The 16232-nt window shown below is 41.9% G+C and overlaps 1 protein-coding gene across 2 annotated transcripts in view; it reads left to right on the top strand.

Annotated features, from left to right (window-relative positions):
* The window catches only part of LOC149164469 (PLAC8 family protein), a 138117-nt gene that overhangs the window by 102111 nt on the left and 19774 nt on the right, over window positions 1–16232 (top strand). For both annotated transcript variants that reach the window (XM_089432085.1, XM_089432086.1), the window contains one exon: window positions 13016–13242. In XM_089432085.1, the coding sequence (XP_089288211.1) occupies window positions 13016–13242 (227 nt within the window). The remainder of the gene's footprint in view (window positions 1–13015; window positions 13243–16232) is intronic.

Genomic DNA, 16232 nt, shown 5'->3' with positions numbered 1-16232 from the left:
ACTATTAAGAATTTGTGTTCATGTGTTTATGGATTGATTTTGAATTTTCTATTATTTTGTCATATATAGATATATATATATATATATATATATATATATATATATTGAAAAATATGTATAGTCGAACCTAATGCCGAACCTAATGCCGAACCTCATTCGAACCTGATCGGAAAATTCGAACTCGAATCGAACTTAATCGTTGTCGAACTCGAACTCGAACTCGAACCGTGTGACATAGCTCATAGTCAACTCCCTCTACCTGTGAGAACCCCCACGCCACAAAACGAGCTTTGAACTTCTCCACGTTGGTGTCTAAAGCATGTTTGATCTTGTAGAGCCACTTGGAAGTCACTATTGAGTTCCCATCAGGTCGCGACGCTACCTCTTAGACATCATTCATCATGATGTAGGTATACTCCTCCACAATGGCATCCTTCTAGATCTGCTGACTGGCGACCTCCTCAAGTCTAGCTGGCTTTGTCTCAACTCTCAACAACATCTGCCGCAAAGCCACCCAACCTCTCTGGTGGTCTGCTCTCCCTGATTGACCACTTGGCTTTCCCCACAACCTCCTGAGCTTCCTTTAGAGTCTCCCAAAGCCATCTTGGCTTCCTCTTCCCTGTAGTAGCCTCTTGTGGTATGGGAAAATCCTCAACTAGTGCCTCTCCTCCTGACGAGGAAGGCTCTGATATAATCAATGGAGATCCTGGACTCTGAGATCTTGCACCTAACGATCTTGCACCAGATGATCCTACACTCGGTGATATTGGAGTCTGAGACCTTGTCACCACTGAAGTAGATGACCTTCCTGATCTTGATGGACCACCTAATGCTGATGAAGCCTGTGGTGTGGCCCCTTGTTGAGGAGCTTGTTGCTCTACTTGATCAATCTCCCGAGACCTCCTCAAATCTCACATCCTGCCTCTGGACAACTTTCCTCTATGCAAGAATATATATATGGTAGGCTTTGCTGGTCTCACTATAACCCTCTAGGATGCCCATTCTTTGCAATGGGTTCCAACTTCGTCCTCTTCTCTGCAGGGGCAAGTGAATATGTAATGCACCCAAAAATCTTGGTTTGCCCAACTTTCGGCTTCTTGCTGATAAACGTCTCCTCAGGAGTCTTGCTCCCCAAGACTCTATGTGGGTTCTTGTTTTGCAAATATACTGCAGTGTTACACACCTCGACCCACAAGAAGAAAGGTAAACTCTGGTCATGCAACATTGCTCTAGTTGCACCCTCTATGGCCCCGTTCTTCCTCTACGCCACCCCATTCTGTTGAGGGTTATAAGGAACTATAAACTTCCTCTTGATGTAAACACTCCTACAAAAATCCTTCATCTCATTGGAGGTATACTCGCCCCCATTATCTGATCTCAACACCTTGATCTTCCTTCCCGCCTGTTCTCTACAAGAGCCTTAAACTCTTCGAACCTATTGAAGGCCTCATCCTTGGTCTTTAGAAAGAAAATTCAGGTCTTCCTGGAGTGGTCATCAATGAAGGTCACATAGTACTCACATCCAGTCAATTATACATGAGACATAGGACCACAAACATTAGAGTGTACCAAGTCAAGGATACCTGTAGCTCTGTTGTCATTGCTCATGAAAGGTGACTTGGTGTTCTTTCCCAATGCACACCCCTTGCATGCATCATGATGCTCTGTGTTGAAGTCAGACAAACCTGTAACCATCCCCCTCAACATCCTGAAAGCTCCATGGTGCAAATGGGCCATCCTCTTGTGACATAGCTCACACAATTCACTATTGTTGGTCTGTGCCACCAAAGCTTTAATACGCTGAAACATAAGCCTGTATAGCCTCCCACTCTAGGCTCCAATCACACGAGCATTCTCGATACTCGATCCTCTGGGATATATCAACAATTATCCCTTTCAGAACAACACCTCATGCTCCCTGTCCTCCAAGCTAGACACTGATATCAAGCTCTTCAGCCTCGGAACATAAAGAACATCTGTCACCTTCAGAGGAAGTAAAGACTCCTCTAGAATGATACTATTCCGTCTCCTGCTCCTTTGACCTTGGAGTTATCTCGAAGCACAACCTCCAAGTCAATAACATCCTCTGAGAGACTCGTGAAGTGCTCTCTCACTCCGGTCATATGGCAGGATGCTCCATTGTCAATGAACCATGCACGAGAAGATGTAACATGAGTGGCTAAACTCACCACGAATGCAAACTCATCCACCTCTGTTGATTAGGCAAACTTAGTGTCAAATGTGCAAGCGAAATTGCCCACCTCTGTTGAAGTTGCAACTCCATGCTTCTTCTTATTCTTCTTGTTGGGACACTGAACAACACAGTGACCCATCTTCCCACAAGCAAAGCATTTCACTTTGCTCATGTTCTTCTCTTTCGCCTTCTGCTTTCCCTTCTCCTGCTTCGCTCCACTAGAAGACCCCTTCTTGGCCTTCTTCTTGCCTTTCGCTGCAAGGGCGACATTCTCCTCACTACCCCCACCACTCTTGCTGCCCGCCTTAGTACTCCTCCTAGATGAAATCGTCCCACATCCTCCTCCAATCTAGAAGGTTCTCCTTTGGCCACAATGCCATGTATGAATTCATCCCATTTCTTAGAGAACCCATCTAGGGCAATCCCGACCAACTAGTTCTCTGGAATAGCCTCTCCCACGACAACCAACTCATCCTTCACCTGTGAGATCCTAGTGAGGTATGAGGTCACATTGTCGGTCTTGGTCATTTTGGTGTTGCGTAGTTTCTGTCTCAACTCCATCTTCCTATTCTCAATAGAACTCTGGTGTAAAGAGACCAAGGACTCCCACATCTGGGAGGCAAATTTCATCGTGGATACATGAGGGAATAAATGGTCCTTGATGGCATCTAGAAAGATTTTCTTAGCCTTCACATTCTTCTTGTTGAAGTCCACTAACTGAGTTCGGTCAGTAGTGTGAAAATTTCTGAATCTACACATCAGAAATCCTATTGCAATCATTGGTTTAGCATCTCCTACTTTGTTTTACATTCAACAAGTTATTTAATTATTTAAACAATGATGAAAAACACTACAACAGAATACACTTACGTACAGATCATAAACTGAAATAGATATGAGACAAAAACACAAGGGACACCGTTATTTTTGGACAAACGTCCCCAGAAAACCCAATGCGGGAAAATCGGTGGAACAACTATGAGGGTTTTCTATTATTAAGTAGTAGTTTTGAATACAACTCTGGATGCCCTCTTGGCTATCCCATTACAAAGATAAAATACACTGGCATAAACCTAAGTGAGATTACCTCACTTCACCCGACAAAAATCCCTACAATCCGGCAACTGAACTGACTATCCTCGGCTACAACTGCGCTGCCTCTTCGTAGTAGCTGCATGGGCATGCGTGGAGCACTTCTAGACTCTGCGTCAGCCATGCGCTGCCCTCACTGCCTCCTGGAGCTATGACATCAGCCTTCTTGGCTGATCCTGCTGCTCCCCGACTGATTTCGGACTTCTGCAAGAGGTCACTGATCTTTTGCGCTTGCACTGCGTCAAGCACTGCGTGGGCCTTCCTGGCCTAGCGTCAATCCTCCTTGGTCTGCGCTGCCTCCTCTGGTGTATCTATGCCTCTCTCTGCTGAGTATTCGGGGTTCCGGAGAAGATCCTCCACCCCAACTATCCCTGCCCCTCTGCTGCAACTCATATCACCTACTCGACTTTCTCAGCAAAACTCGCCCCATAAAAATAGAACTGACTGATCAATATGGTGTGTCTCCAACTGACCCTCAAGCCTCCTCTTATACTTTTCCTGTTGATGAATCAACGACCGAGATTAAGTCCCGTATCAATGACTAAGATTAAAATAGACTTGATGCTCGCCTCTTAGAAGCTTTTCACCCATATTTTTATTAATACCCATTAATATTTTTGTTTTCATAAGTTTACACTTAGGAACTCATTAAAAATATTAATTATTTTAATAACTCACAATCCGGGCGGAATTTCTCCAAAACATTTCTGGGTCTTGGAGATCTTATGTATTCTAGCCCCTCCACAAAATTTTGGAGCTAGAGCACATTCGATGCTACCCAAAATCAACACTCCCTCTTAGCGAGGAATGTGCTCTAGCAATACTTCCCAATAGAAGTATCGCACTGATCCACTGCATGGGTCCTCTGTGCTGTTGATGCTTGGCTTGCTGCGCTTCATCCACTGCACTTGCTGCATCCTGTAATGCTGCCCATGACTCTGCCACTGTCACTGCTACATTTGTACTGTAGCTCCCTTTCAAAATGTTGCATCATGCTGCCCATAGTACTGCCACTGCTAACTGCTGCACTGCAACTCAGTTATTGAGAAGTAAGTAACTGAAAATTCACCCAAAAACTGACATGTTGGTCAGTATAGATGCCTCGTGATGCTGAAGTTACCTCTGCTGCTAATCTATGTTGACCCTCTGCTGCTACTGTGCTGCTGCCATCTGCTCTGTGCCTCTCGCACTGCTACGACATCCACTGCGTTGCTTTAGACTTAGGCACTCTAGCTATGCCACTGTTGCTCCATCATCCCTTGCACCAAGTGACTCCCGTCATTCTGCTACTGTCATTAAGGGCTCCCGTAGCCATATGTGATCCAAGATTTTAGGCATCTCAAGGATTCTGCCCTCTCGTGTAGTCCTCCCGACTACAATTGATGTCGCCCCACCTCTTCTCTAGAGGTGCATGAGCACTCCTAGCGCAATCCTTGTCATCATCCTCCTTGTCAGCTTTCACTAGAGCAGCCTTCGAGTCAGAAGCCTCTTCCTTGCCCTTCTTCCAGGGGCACTGAGTGGCGAAATGTCCTAGTTCACCACACCTGAAGCATCTGGCCTTGGATATATCCTTTTTCTTCCTTTTCTGTTGCTCATGCTATCCCGATGATGCAAGAGCTGCATCCTCCTCCTCCACCTTCTTGACCCGGGTTCCTCTGCCGCTACTTCCTACCTTGGTCAACCTCTCGATCTCTTCCTGTCGAAGAGATGCCCACATTTCCTCCCAACTGGGGAGAGAAGCTTTACCCAAGATACTTTGGACAAATGTCTCCCAGTCTTTGGTGACTGCATTCAGGGCAGTCCTGACCATGAACTTAGTATCTGGTGTAGACCCAACGAAAGTCAGTTGGTCTCGAATCCCTTGCAACCTGAGAAGGAAGGGATCGATCTCTTCTCCCTTCTGCATCTGGTACTGTCTCAACTGATTCTCCAATAGCATCTTCCGTTGAATGGAAATCCCCTGGTACAAGGTGATCAACGTCTCCCACATCTCCCTTGTTGTTTCCTTCTTAGCATTGTGTGGGACCACATGATCCTTGACCCCGTCAAGAATCATGCATTTAGCCTTCGCATGGGCCTCCTCGTACTTCTTCAGCAGATCAACGTCGACCAGAACAACAACTACCTTCAAGGACTGCCAGGATCCCGACCTTCCAGATGACAAAATTGGATGCTCTATCCAATCTGTCCTGATCCCTCAGTCCATTAACTGCCATCTCTGCTCAACAAATATAGGACTGGTTCTCTTCTCCCTCTCCTCCTGTTAATCCAGCAAGACTTGGATCTTGATTTCTTCGGCGCTAGAAATCCTCTGAGGAACAAGCTCCTCTAGACTCCCTCTGAGTCCCGATTTCCTTCACGGAATTCCTCCAGCCAAATGTCGAATCAGTCCTCTCCAATCCTCCTTTGCTGCTGCAACTCGGATCTAGATTTCTTTGGCTAGAAATCTGTCAAGGCAGTGACTCCCTCTACCTCGGTTTTGTCTCCCCAGACATTGTTCTGCACCAACAACAATAGCGCCCCACCAGCTCCACTGATCGAATCTGCTCTGCTCCTCCAACCCTGACAATTGTCTGATTTGAGTCTTTCAGGCTTTGTGCTGGCCCAAGAGAGCTGACGCAGTCATTGCGTGAGCTCCTCTCGGGTACTGCGTCACCCTCTACGGGCTCGAAATGTTGACGTAGGCACTGCGTGAGCCTCTGCGTCACTTCTTTGGCATGCGTCTCTCCTTGAGCTGCTCCTCTGCCTCTAAAACAACATTGTCACTCGGGGCAGTTGCTTCTCTGCCTCTAAAACAATGTTGTCACTCGGGGCAGTTGCTTCTCTGCAGCAAATTCACTGATCCTGCTGCTCCCCGACTGATTTCGGACTTCTGCAGGAGGTCACTGATCCTCTGCGCTGGCACTGCGTCAAGCACTGCTTTGGCCCTCTTGGCCTAGTGTCAGTCCTCCTTGGTCTGCGCTGCCTCCTCTAGTGTATCTCTACCTCTCTCTGCTGAGTATTTGGGGTTCCAGAGAAGATCCTCCACCCCAACTATCCCTGCCCCTCTGCTGCAACTCAAATCACTTGTTCGACTTTCTCAGCGAACCTCGCCCCAGAAAAATCAAACTGGCTGATCAGTATGGTGTGTCTCCAACTGACTCTCAAGTCTCCTCTTATACCTTTCCTGTTGATGAATCAACGGCCGAGATTAAGTCCCTAATAAATGGCTAAGGTTAAAACAGACTTGATTCTCGCCTCCTAGAAGCTTCTCACCCATATTTTTATTAATACCCATTAATATTTTTATTTTCCTAAGTGTAGACTTAGGAACCCATTAAAAATATTAATTATTTCAATAACTCGCAATCCGGGCGGAATTTCTCCAAACGATTTCTGGATCTTGGAGATCTTATGTATTCTAGCCCCTCCACAAAATTTTGGAGCTAGAGCACATCCGATGCTACCCAAAATCAACGAGTAGGTGGTTGTACAAGAGCCTCTACAATGTCCCACACTTAAACTTCCTCTGGTAAAAGCATCATTCTCCCCTTTGAAGGGCCAAAATTATTAGCCCCTGCCAATCTGTCCTCTACCCTCAACCCTGTTGCCATGACCTCCCAACTAACAAAAGGAGCAAATCTGTGAACTAGGAACCTACCTCCCTCTCAACTACTGAAGTCTTTGGGTTTCTGGCAATGTTCTATAAGTCTCTTGACTGTTAGCAGAAGTTGAATTGCTTGCTGGTCTCTGTATCAGCGGTGGAAAAATATCTGGTCTGGCCCCACTTTGGCTCTAATACCATGTAGAAATTTGTGTAGCCCAGCCCAGTTTTATGTTTTGCGTGGTTTAATGCCCAAACCCATTATGAAACATGTGACTGATAATTGCATTTACATAAAACATTATGGCTACTTTACCATTTAATTAGCACAGCTAATACATAAGACAAATTACATGCACACACACAATCAGAGAGTGATTTTTGGTCAAATTGACCCTGGAAAAAAACCTCACAGCCTCTTGGGGAAAACCAGTCTTCTAAGGAGGAGTTTATTTTGCTTCTTTAGAGAAATTTTACAACAAAATACAAGAAGAAAATTAATTTATCTCATCCCATAAAGGAGTTCCACTGAGATCTTGTATTCACTGTGGTCTAGACTGATATCTTTTATACTCAGTCAACCCTTCTCTTCAGAAATTCTTGGACCTCTGACAGCTCCTTAAACCTCTGGGAATTTAAATCTCTGCACTGATATATAAGTCTGGAACCTTGAGTTCAATAGCAAATAATGTGCATAGGTGTAATGGCTGCCTCCCATATGAAATGCTGCCTCTACTTTCCTCTGACTCAAACCCAAAATATACGCCGAGATGCCTTCTAATACAGTCTGAAAAGTGTGCTGAAATGACCTCTGACACAGGTCTGAAATATATTCTGAGGCTGTTCAGAACTTAAGGAACACGAGTTGATTGCCTTAGGTGTTTTATCAGACCACTGAATAACACGTTCCAGTAGAATGTAACTCAAACTGAGCTGAAGAATGCCCTCGAGCTGCATGCTAATGAATCTCTGACTTCCTCCAGCAAATTCGAGCTCTCTATTTTTCTTTAGCACAGTCTTCAAGGGAATTCGAACAGCTGATTTCCTTGTTCTTTGAGCTGTAGTATTTCTTCTTGAAGCCTTCTTTCTCAAGCTGCTCTCCTCTTCTCAACATACTCATGAGAATAATAATGAGCAAATAATAGTCTCTTTTCTCCTTTTGTTTGCTTGGGGGAAAACAATAGGAATGGATGGCTAATCTTGAGATCTTAGATTGGAGGGCTAAGATTGGACCCCTCATACATTGGCCCCATCTTTTGTGGCTTCCTAGTACTTTATAATGTCTTTTCTCCTTGGTCACTTTTCCCCTCATAAAGTGAACTGTAAAATATAAAGTCACTTTAATTTTAGAAAGTGTCACATGCACTTTTTCCTCATAAAGTGATTTTATAACACAAGTCACTTTAATAATAAAGTACAAGGTATATAGTACATTAAACGCACATTCCCCCCCATGACTTAATTATAACACCCCAAGTCCACCACAAAAATTATTAAAGTGTCTTCCTAGGCCTAGAGACCAAAGACCATAGGAAACAGTTCCTTGGTACGCTCCTTAAGTTTTCAACAAGCATAACATAAAATAGCTATTGGAATAGCTAGTGTGTAATGTCCCCAATTTTTGCATTACCTCGTGATGAGATTAGGAGGAGCTTCCAGAGCTCATGTCATGCAGGGCACATGTATGGATTATATTATTGGTTTTGTGGAGTTTTACGGTGTTCGATTGAGATCGCTTGCTATTTTTCATCATTAGGATCAGTTCCACACAGTTCGATCTTGGTTCCACTGCATTCCAACGATTTTTGTAAAATAGGGTTATTAACGGGCATATTTTAATTAATTACGCTTAAGGTGTTGTTTCAAGCTAAGTACTTGGAGAAACACCTTAGTGTAATAGCTCGTTGGAATCGGGGCGAAAAGATCTACAAGGCATAATGATAAAAGGGGGTTTTGTGTGGTTGGTGTGACCACGGAGGCGATTAAAGCATTTTCCGGGGTTAAAAGTGGCTTTAATTAGTTAATAAAAATCACTTTATTAAATAAAGGAAGGAAAAGTGCCTTTAGTATTTAATTGGAGGGAAAAGGTAAAAAGGGTGGCAAAAAGAGTCAAGTGAGTTATAAAATGGGAAGTGAGGGGTCTCTCCTCATTCTAGTCATTGCCATTTGAGAAAAAGAATTTTAAAGAGCTCTTGGAGAAGAGTCTAGTGTTTTTGGAAACCCGAAGTCTGGTTGCTAGTTTTGGTGTTGAAACCATACACCCTAGCTAGATTAGGAAGTGATATCACTTAGACTTCGCCATTGTGCTTCAATGGAGAAAGAGATTTGAAGAAGATAAAGGAGGTAAAATTGTTGTCTGTGGATTTTATCTTCTAATATGGGTTTTTCTATCTCTTTGACAGGTTGTGCTTACCTATTAAAAGGTGAAGATTCCAAGCTTAAGGAGGACGAATTTCATTGCCATAAAAACCAAGGTTATTCTTCGTTTGTGGGTTGAGGTTCTGAAGGGACAAATTGAGTTTCCTCATTGCTGCCTGAGTGTTGAATTTCTTGTTGCATTCCTGGATGAATTACCTCATAAATTGATCCATGATTTTTTTGCTATGGATGCATTATTAAATTACATAGAACAGAGCACTTGAGAATCATGGAACATAAGCATATAAAATGAAGATTAAAGAGACATAATCACGCATGAGATCAAGACACAAAGATTTGATTATGGAGTTCATCCAATTTGGACTACATCTCTGGGCCTTGCTCAATAGTGGGGAGGCCTTCATTCATTAAATGGCATGAAAAGAGAAGAAGTACAAGCAGATTTTACATAAACACCCTTATACCTCCAATCTGGAAGATAGATGACAAATGGAGAGCCCAACTCTAGAAATAGACAACACCACTGACTTCTTGGCGAAAAATCGTGCAAAATCGCCTATCCAAACGCCCAATTCTGATAAAAGGGCTTTCTGCACCTTCTCAGAACCTTTTCACTTATGAGGTAAGGTTCCATCCACTTGCCAGGAGCAGGTGCCGCTGCTCTGCTCTGTAAATCTATGCTGCTCTCTGCTGTGCCCCTCCCTCTTGTTGTGCGGATAGCCCAATTTATATTCTGGTGGGCAGATTCCTTCATAAACCAGACAGTTACTAAATGACAAGTTTAGCAAGCCGTTTCAACCATCGACATATTAGTCCGAAGACAGCGCGCGGTTGTTTTTCATTCTTAGAAAATTCACCGGAAAACAGTTCCTACAGACCATTTCTGCTTAACTTCTTAACTACACATTAATCCTTAACCTGATGGTTTTAACACAGAGAATCGACGCTTTAAATCGATGGACAGACCTGAATTCTTGGCAACAAGCTTTCTGTGATGAAGGCGGACCCGATGGGCTATCAACTGCAATACATAATCTATCGGATCTGATATAATATCGCAAATCGCAATCAGCCACAGTTCACACATTGGTGCACAGACCCTGTACCTAAGCGATGAGCGATCAACGAGAAAGGCGGACCCAACAGAACTATTAAACTATAGTGTATAACCGTGTCGCATCCGTAGGCCTTTCGGTGTATTGCAATTGGCGGGGCTGAGGGTGATTCTCCATAACGGGCCGCCGCACAGTAAGATCTGTGAACCGATGGACTCGACGGGTTTTAAAAACCACACCTTATAATTGTATTGCGTCCGGGAAGTCGGCGTATCACAATCGGCGGACCCGGGGGGGGTGTTACTGTTATCAAAGTGTTGCGTTGTGCGATATGCGATTTTGATATCGCAATCACAACCCTGACTGCCGGGGGCCGATTCTGTAAAACGCTATCCCTTTGCGATGTGCGATATGCGATCATCACATCGCACCCTTTCCTACTTGGGGCTGATTCATCGACCTGCCTCCAGTCTGCGATTGTGATATCGCAATTGAAACCCGGTAATTTTTTTGGGGGAGGGGTTGTCCAAAACTACCCCCGAAAGTTACATTGTCATGAATTTTAAAGGGGGTATGCTGGGGGTTGATTCTTTTACTGCGGACCTCTGCCATTTGTGATCAGCGAACTGCAGGGCCAATGGCAGCTTGCGACTTGGCGCTTCCCCATTCGTTGAAGAATCTTGCCATGTCATTTTTCTGCCACCTATCGAAGTCAAACTTGTCCTTTGACTTGCTCTAACTTCTTCATATGAGCTCGGATTCGAGTGCCATTCGCACCGTTGGAATCCGGATGATGAGCATTTCAATCTGAAGCTAAGTTTATCGATATTCAGCCACTTTGAGTTTTGAGCCTTTTTTATCATGCCACTGGTACTTTTTAGAAATCCTCCTGGATCCTCTTGGATCATAAATGCTGCCTGAGTTTTATCTTTTAAACGAGGGTCGAGTTTGCTGAAGGTAAGGGGACGAGGTTACCATTCTGAAATGGCCATGTTTCTCTATTCTGTGGTCTGAGTATATAGCTGCAAAAAGGGGTCGAGTTTATTCCATTGACTGAAGATAACTCACATTGGAGGCTGAGCTTTATTTCGTGGGGAGTCTAGGGTAAGTTTATCTGCTGATATGAGGCTGTGGATTCATTTATATGTGTCTTTGAGGCAGTGTTGAAGGGGACGGCAAATAGGCTGTCAAGTGGACGAGTTCTGCTTGCTGAAGGTGCCGCGAATTTTATCATTTGCTGATCAGAGGTTTGCTGTATCTGTACTATCAATTTCTGAGGGCATTTACAAGTCTGGAAGTGGCATACATATGTTTTTATGAGTGCTGGAAGTTACATTGTATGACTGATATAAATCTGAAGTATGATAAACACCTACAGCTATACATCCTCCACTATTTAATAGTACTCTCTGTCATACTCATTTAATTTCAGTGGTATGTACTATGTATGTCTATCTTTTTAATGCAAACTGTGTATCAGCTGTATTTAGGTGTTATTACCTCAGGGATTTGGCACTATCAATGTTATTTTGAGGTTTCATTTAACATATTTGTTCACTGTAAATATTTATTTGGAGATAAAACCCAAAAGGCTGCCTACAACACTCTGCATACAAATTGTTGTAAAAATACCACAGTGGACCAGAATTTATAAACTCAGAAATTGTGTGGATTTCCCAATATATTTTGGGCAGGGTCTCTTACATAGTGACAGTTTGGTTACCCAAGATATTGAGTGATTTGAAACTATAAAACAAATGCAGCCAACAGTGTTGCTGTGTGACAATCAAAGTGTGATGGAAATTAGAAGGAATCCAATTTAAAAAAAAAAAAAAACAGAACACATACATGTAGGTTATTGTCAATCAGAGGGCCAGTACATAGTACAAAATAAGGAGTTGGAGTTGAATTTTTGCAGAGCACATTATCTTATAGCAGGCATTTTCACCAAAGGCACTTGACAAACATAATACAATTTAACTATATCAATATGCCCACGAGTGACCAAAATCGTTCATCAGGACTAAGCAAAAAGTAAGGAGTTCTGAGATCTGTAGACAGTTGCTGAAAAATCAAAATACAATCAACATGGTGGGTGGCGGTGGGCGTGGGACGGCAGTGTGCTGGTGGTAGACAATTTTTTAGGAGTCAGTTCTAAGGGGGTCATTAGTATTATGTTACGAGTTAGTCATATCATAAAATGTGATGTCCGGACAAGTTAATGACATGCGGAGACAAATTTTTAATCAAATGATTATGATGTAATTAGACATGAGTAAGAATGTATGTGCTATTATATATATATATATATTTATTCACGATATATTTTGCAATGATTGAAATCTATGATGGCTTCTTCCGGCATATCTGTCCTCATATGTTAAATATTTCTAACATATTATGTGTGTTCTTAGTGGTTGCCAAATAGCCCCCTTTTTCTTTCATACAAGGGAGTATCTTGTTATACAAGCATGAAATGGAAATACACACAGGTGGTCAAATGATGTCTATCTGGAAACAAATCTTACTCTTATATTCTTGCATATAAAATTTGTATTTTTCCTTGGTATTTATACCTTTCCATTTTGCTCGCTTTGCATGCCCATTGATTTTTGAAATATTTGGTAAATTGGTTGCATTATTTTCTTCATTCTAAGGCGATTATTTTTATGCTATAAAATTCACCAACTGTTGACTGTACCTTCTGTGCAGGTTGTATAGGGTTCTGTTGCCCTTGTGTTCTATTTGGAAAAAATGTGGAATTTTTGGAAGGGCGGTCTTGGACTGGACCTTGCTTGGTGCACTTTCTGTTATGGAGTGTTGTTACTGGAATTTGCTGTTCAGTGACAGAAGGAAGTCTTGTGGGCTTGCTGTGTTCACTTGTTTCATGTTATGCATGTGGTTATCGGAAAGCAGTTCGTGCCAAGTATAATTTGGAGGTACAAATATTCCATCTTGTGTTTATCCCAATGGACATTTTGGAAAATCATTACGATCCAATGTGGTTTCTAATATTTCCTAGCTTTTTCTTTGTTTTAAGGGTTTCCATCAATTTATAATCGGTTTAGAAGGAATTAATATTGAAACTCTGCTATGACGCGTAGGAATATTATGGTTGTTCTATGTCCAATATAGTATCTAATCTTTCCTAGTGTTTTTTTTAAAGTTTGACATGAAGGGATGCAATGATTCTAATATAGATTTAGGCGGGATTATTACCTATACTTGGTTATGATATGTAAGAGTGTCTTTGTTTTATTTTTATTTTTAAATTCAATTTATATATACCATGTCTAACTTTCCAGGCACTTCCTCTCATGCCAATGATGGTACCTAGGGTAAACTGAATTCTACAGAAGCTTGAGGCTTTGCTAGCAATCTCATGATGTTAATGATATTTGATAAATGGCTCATGAAGAGCAACAAGTCACAATGTGGGACTTAAATTTGTGGGGTGGGGATAATTATTTTCCTTGCAACCACTTGGGCTAAACCCAATTAACAAATATGTAGGAATATCTTGTGGTTCATTCTATATATATATATATATTCCTGCTTGTCAAGCAGGGTCTTCGTGCCATGGATAGCCACCTGGCCAACTTGTTCAAACATGTGGTCTGCTGGGTTTTTCCATAGTCTTGGTCAGATCACATTATCCACCCAATCCACAAATTGAGCTCTAGTATGGATCCCAACAACTACAGGACGATCATGGTAGGCCACACATTATTTAAACTTTATGCTACGACCTACGTCACCGTGTTCGTGTTTGTGTTCGGCGACTTTGAAATTTGAATAAAATTCGACACTTAAAATTTTAGCAATAAAGTTCAACATTAAATTTGACATACTAGAAATTTGAAATATATATATATATATATATATATATATATATATAAATAAAATTTTGAAGACATAGTAGGCTGAAAAACACATATATACAGTGCAGCCTGTAAGTTTAGTTACTTGACAAGAATTACAATGAATCGACTTCAATTACATTGCATTTCATGGCAATCTGATAGTCAAATAGTAATCCCTCTTTTAGTGACAGGCTAGCAGGTGTTTCATTCTTGTACAAACATGATTATCATAATTCCATTAATTCTTGGTGTTTTCTTTGCCAAAAACTTTGCGTAATTCTCAATATTTTGGCACAAATGGTAACTCGCAGTTAATATCTTAGAAATATCCACATATTCTTCCAACTTTGTTAAATTTTTGGGTAGGATCTTGCATAATTTTTAGAGATTGTTAGGTAAGGACTATAAAGAGAAGAAAAATAAATGGATAAAATAAGTTGCATTAGAGTCAAAGTCACTCCGACGAGGTTGCAATGGGAGTTTGAGATATAGGTTATGACAAGTTAAAAGAGAACGCAGGGGTCGAGTGTGGAGTCTAGACGTGTCATGCAGGGGTCGAGTGTGGAAACAACTACACTGCCACAGGAGTTGAGAGTGGAGTTTGGAGAGTGAGTGTAGGGTTCTAATTTTAATTTTTTATTAAATCATAAACCGCGAAAACAACCCGATCCAAAAAAACTGCCAAAACAAGCTGAACCCAAACTCGAATTTAATAGAATAAAGGGCAATTTTTTAAATTTTGTTTAAGCTCGCAATGGTGTTCGGGTTTGAATTTTTTTAATTTTTTTTAAGCTTGCGATGGTGTTCGAGTTTGAATTCCAACCTGCCTTTATGTTCGACGAACAAAATCGAACAAATTCGAATTGCCTTTAAGTACAATGAACTTCGAATCTGAAGAATTATGTTCGTTGAACATAGTGACTTAGGCTATGACCCTCCACTTGAGAAGAGGCATCTCCGAGCTAGAGGATAGGTCGTATTTTGACCTAAGTACTAGACCGTTGACTTTATCCTTATGTTTTGGGCCATTATTGCAGAGGCACGACATTGCTCTTTGAAAGACTATTGATGTTTTATGGACTTTTGGAAAGTTTTTGACTTCGTCCCGTTCAAGGCTTTACCCGAGAGACCAAAAGATATTGGTAATATTTGATACCTTGTTGGCAACAATCATGCACCTTAACGAGTCAATTTTGGGTCGCCTTCGCATAGATCATGGATTATTAGACTTTATCGAGAGCACCATTGGGGTTGAACATGGTTGTTCCCTATCAGGCTATCCCGCACATTGTTTGGGATATACCTTGATGAGTGTCAGACCAGGAGGTAACTCCTCAAAATGTAATTGATTTATTCATTCAAGTTGTTCATTATTATATACAAGAGGGAGTGATTGTTCAGTTCATCTCCTGATGACTCTCCATTTCGTCTATTATTTATTTACACTAATTACAACTGTTCACCCAATCCCTATGATTAGGTGTCAACATTCCCCTCCCCCCCCCTTAATCTAAAGGGATGTTGGTGATTCCAATCATCGTTCTGAATCTTTCAAGCTCTTCTCTTCCAAGCGCTTTGGTGAAGATGTCTGCAATCTGTTCATTAGTGGAACAATGGCGGAGATGGATTGTTTTGGCCTCAACATGATGTCGAATCAGATGATATTTTGTATTGATGTGCTTTGTTCGATCATGGAACTTTGGGTTCTTGGCCAGCTTTATTGCCGAGGTATTGTCAATCATGAGTGGAGTCGATTGTACTTGTTTTACCTGCAAATATTCAAGAATTTTCCTGAGCCACACAATTTATTTTGTTGCCTCAGCTGTTGCCACATATTCTGCCTCTATTGTGGAATCTGTTGGAACTGATTGTTTGCGTGATCTCCAAGAGACAACTCCTGATCCAAGACTCATAGCATACCCTAAAGTAGATACCCCAGTTTCTTTGTCTCCATCGAAGTCTGGATCAGAGTATCCAATCAAGTTGAAGTCTCCCACCTGTGTATACTTGATTCCAAAGTATTGAGTTCCCTTCAAGTACTTTAGAACTCTTTTTGCAGCAGACCA

Source organism: Pinus tabuliformis, chromosome 5_1, assembly GCF_031772625.1.
Source record: "Pinus tabuliformis cultivar Carrire ecotype Pingquan chromosome 5_1, CPIR1, whole genome shotgun sequence".
NCBI lineage: Eukaryota > Viridiplantae > Streptophyta > Pinopsida > Pinales > Pinaceae > Pinus > Pinus tabuliformis.
This window is presented reverse-complemented; position numbering and strand designations above follow the sequence as displayed.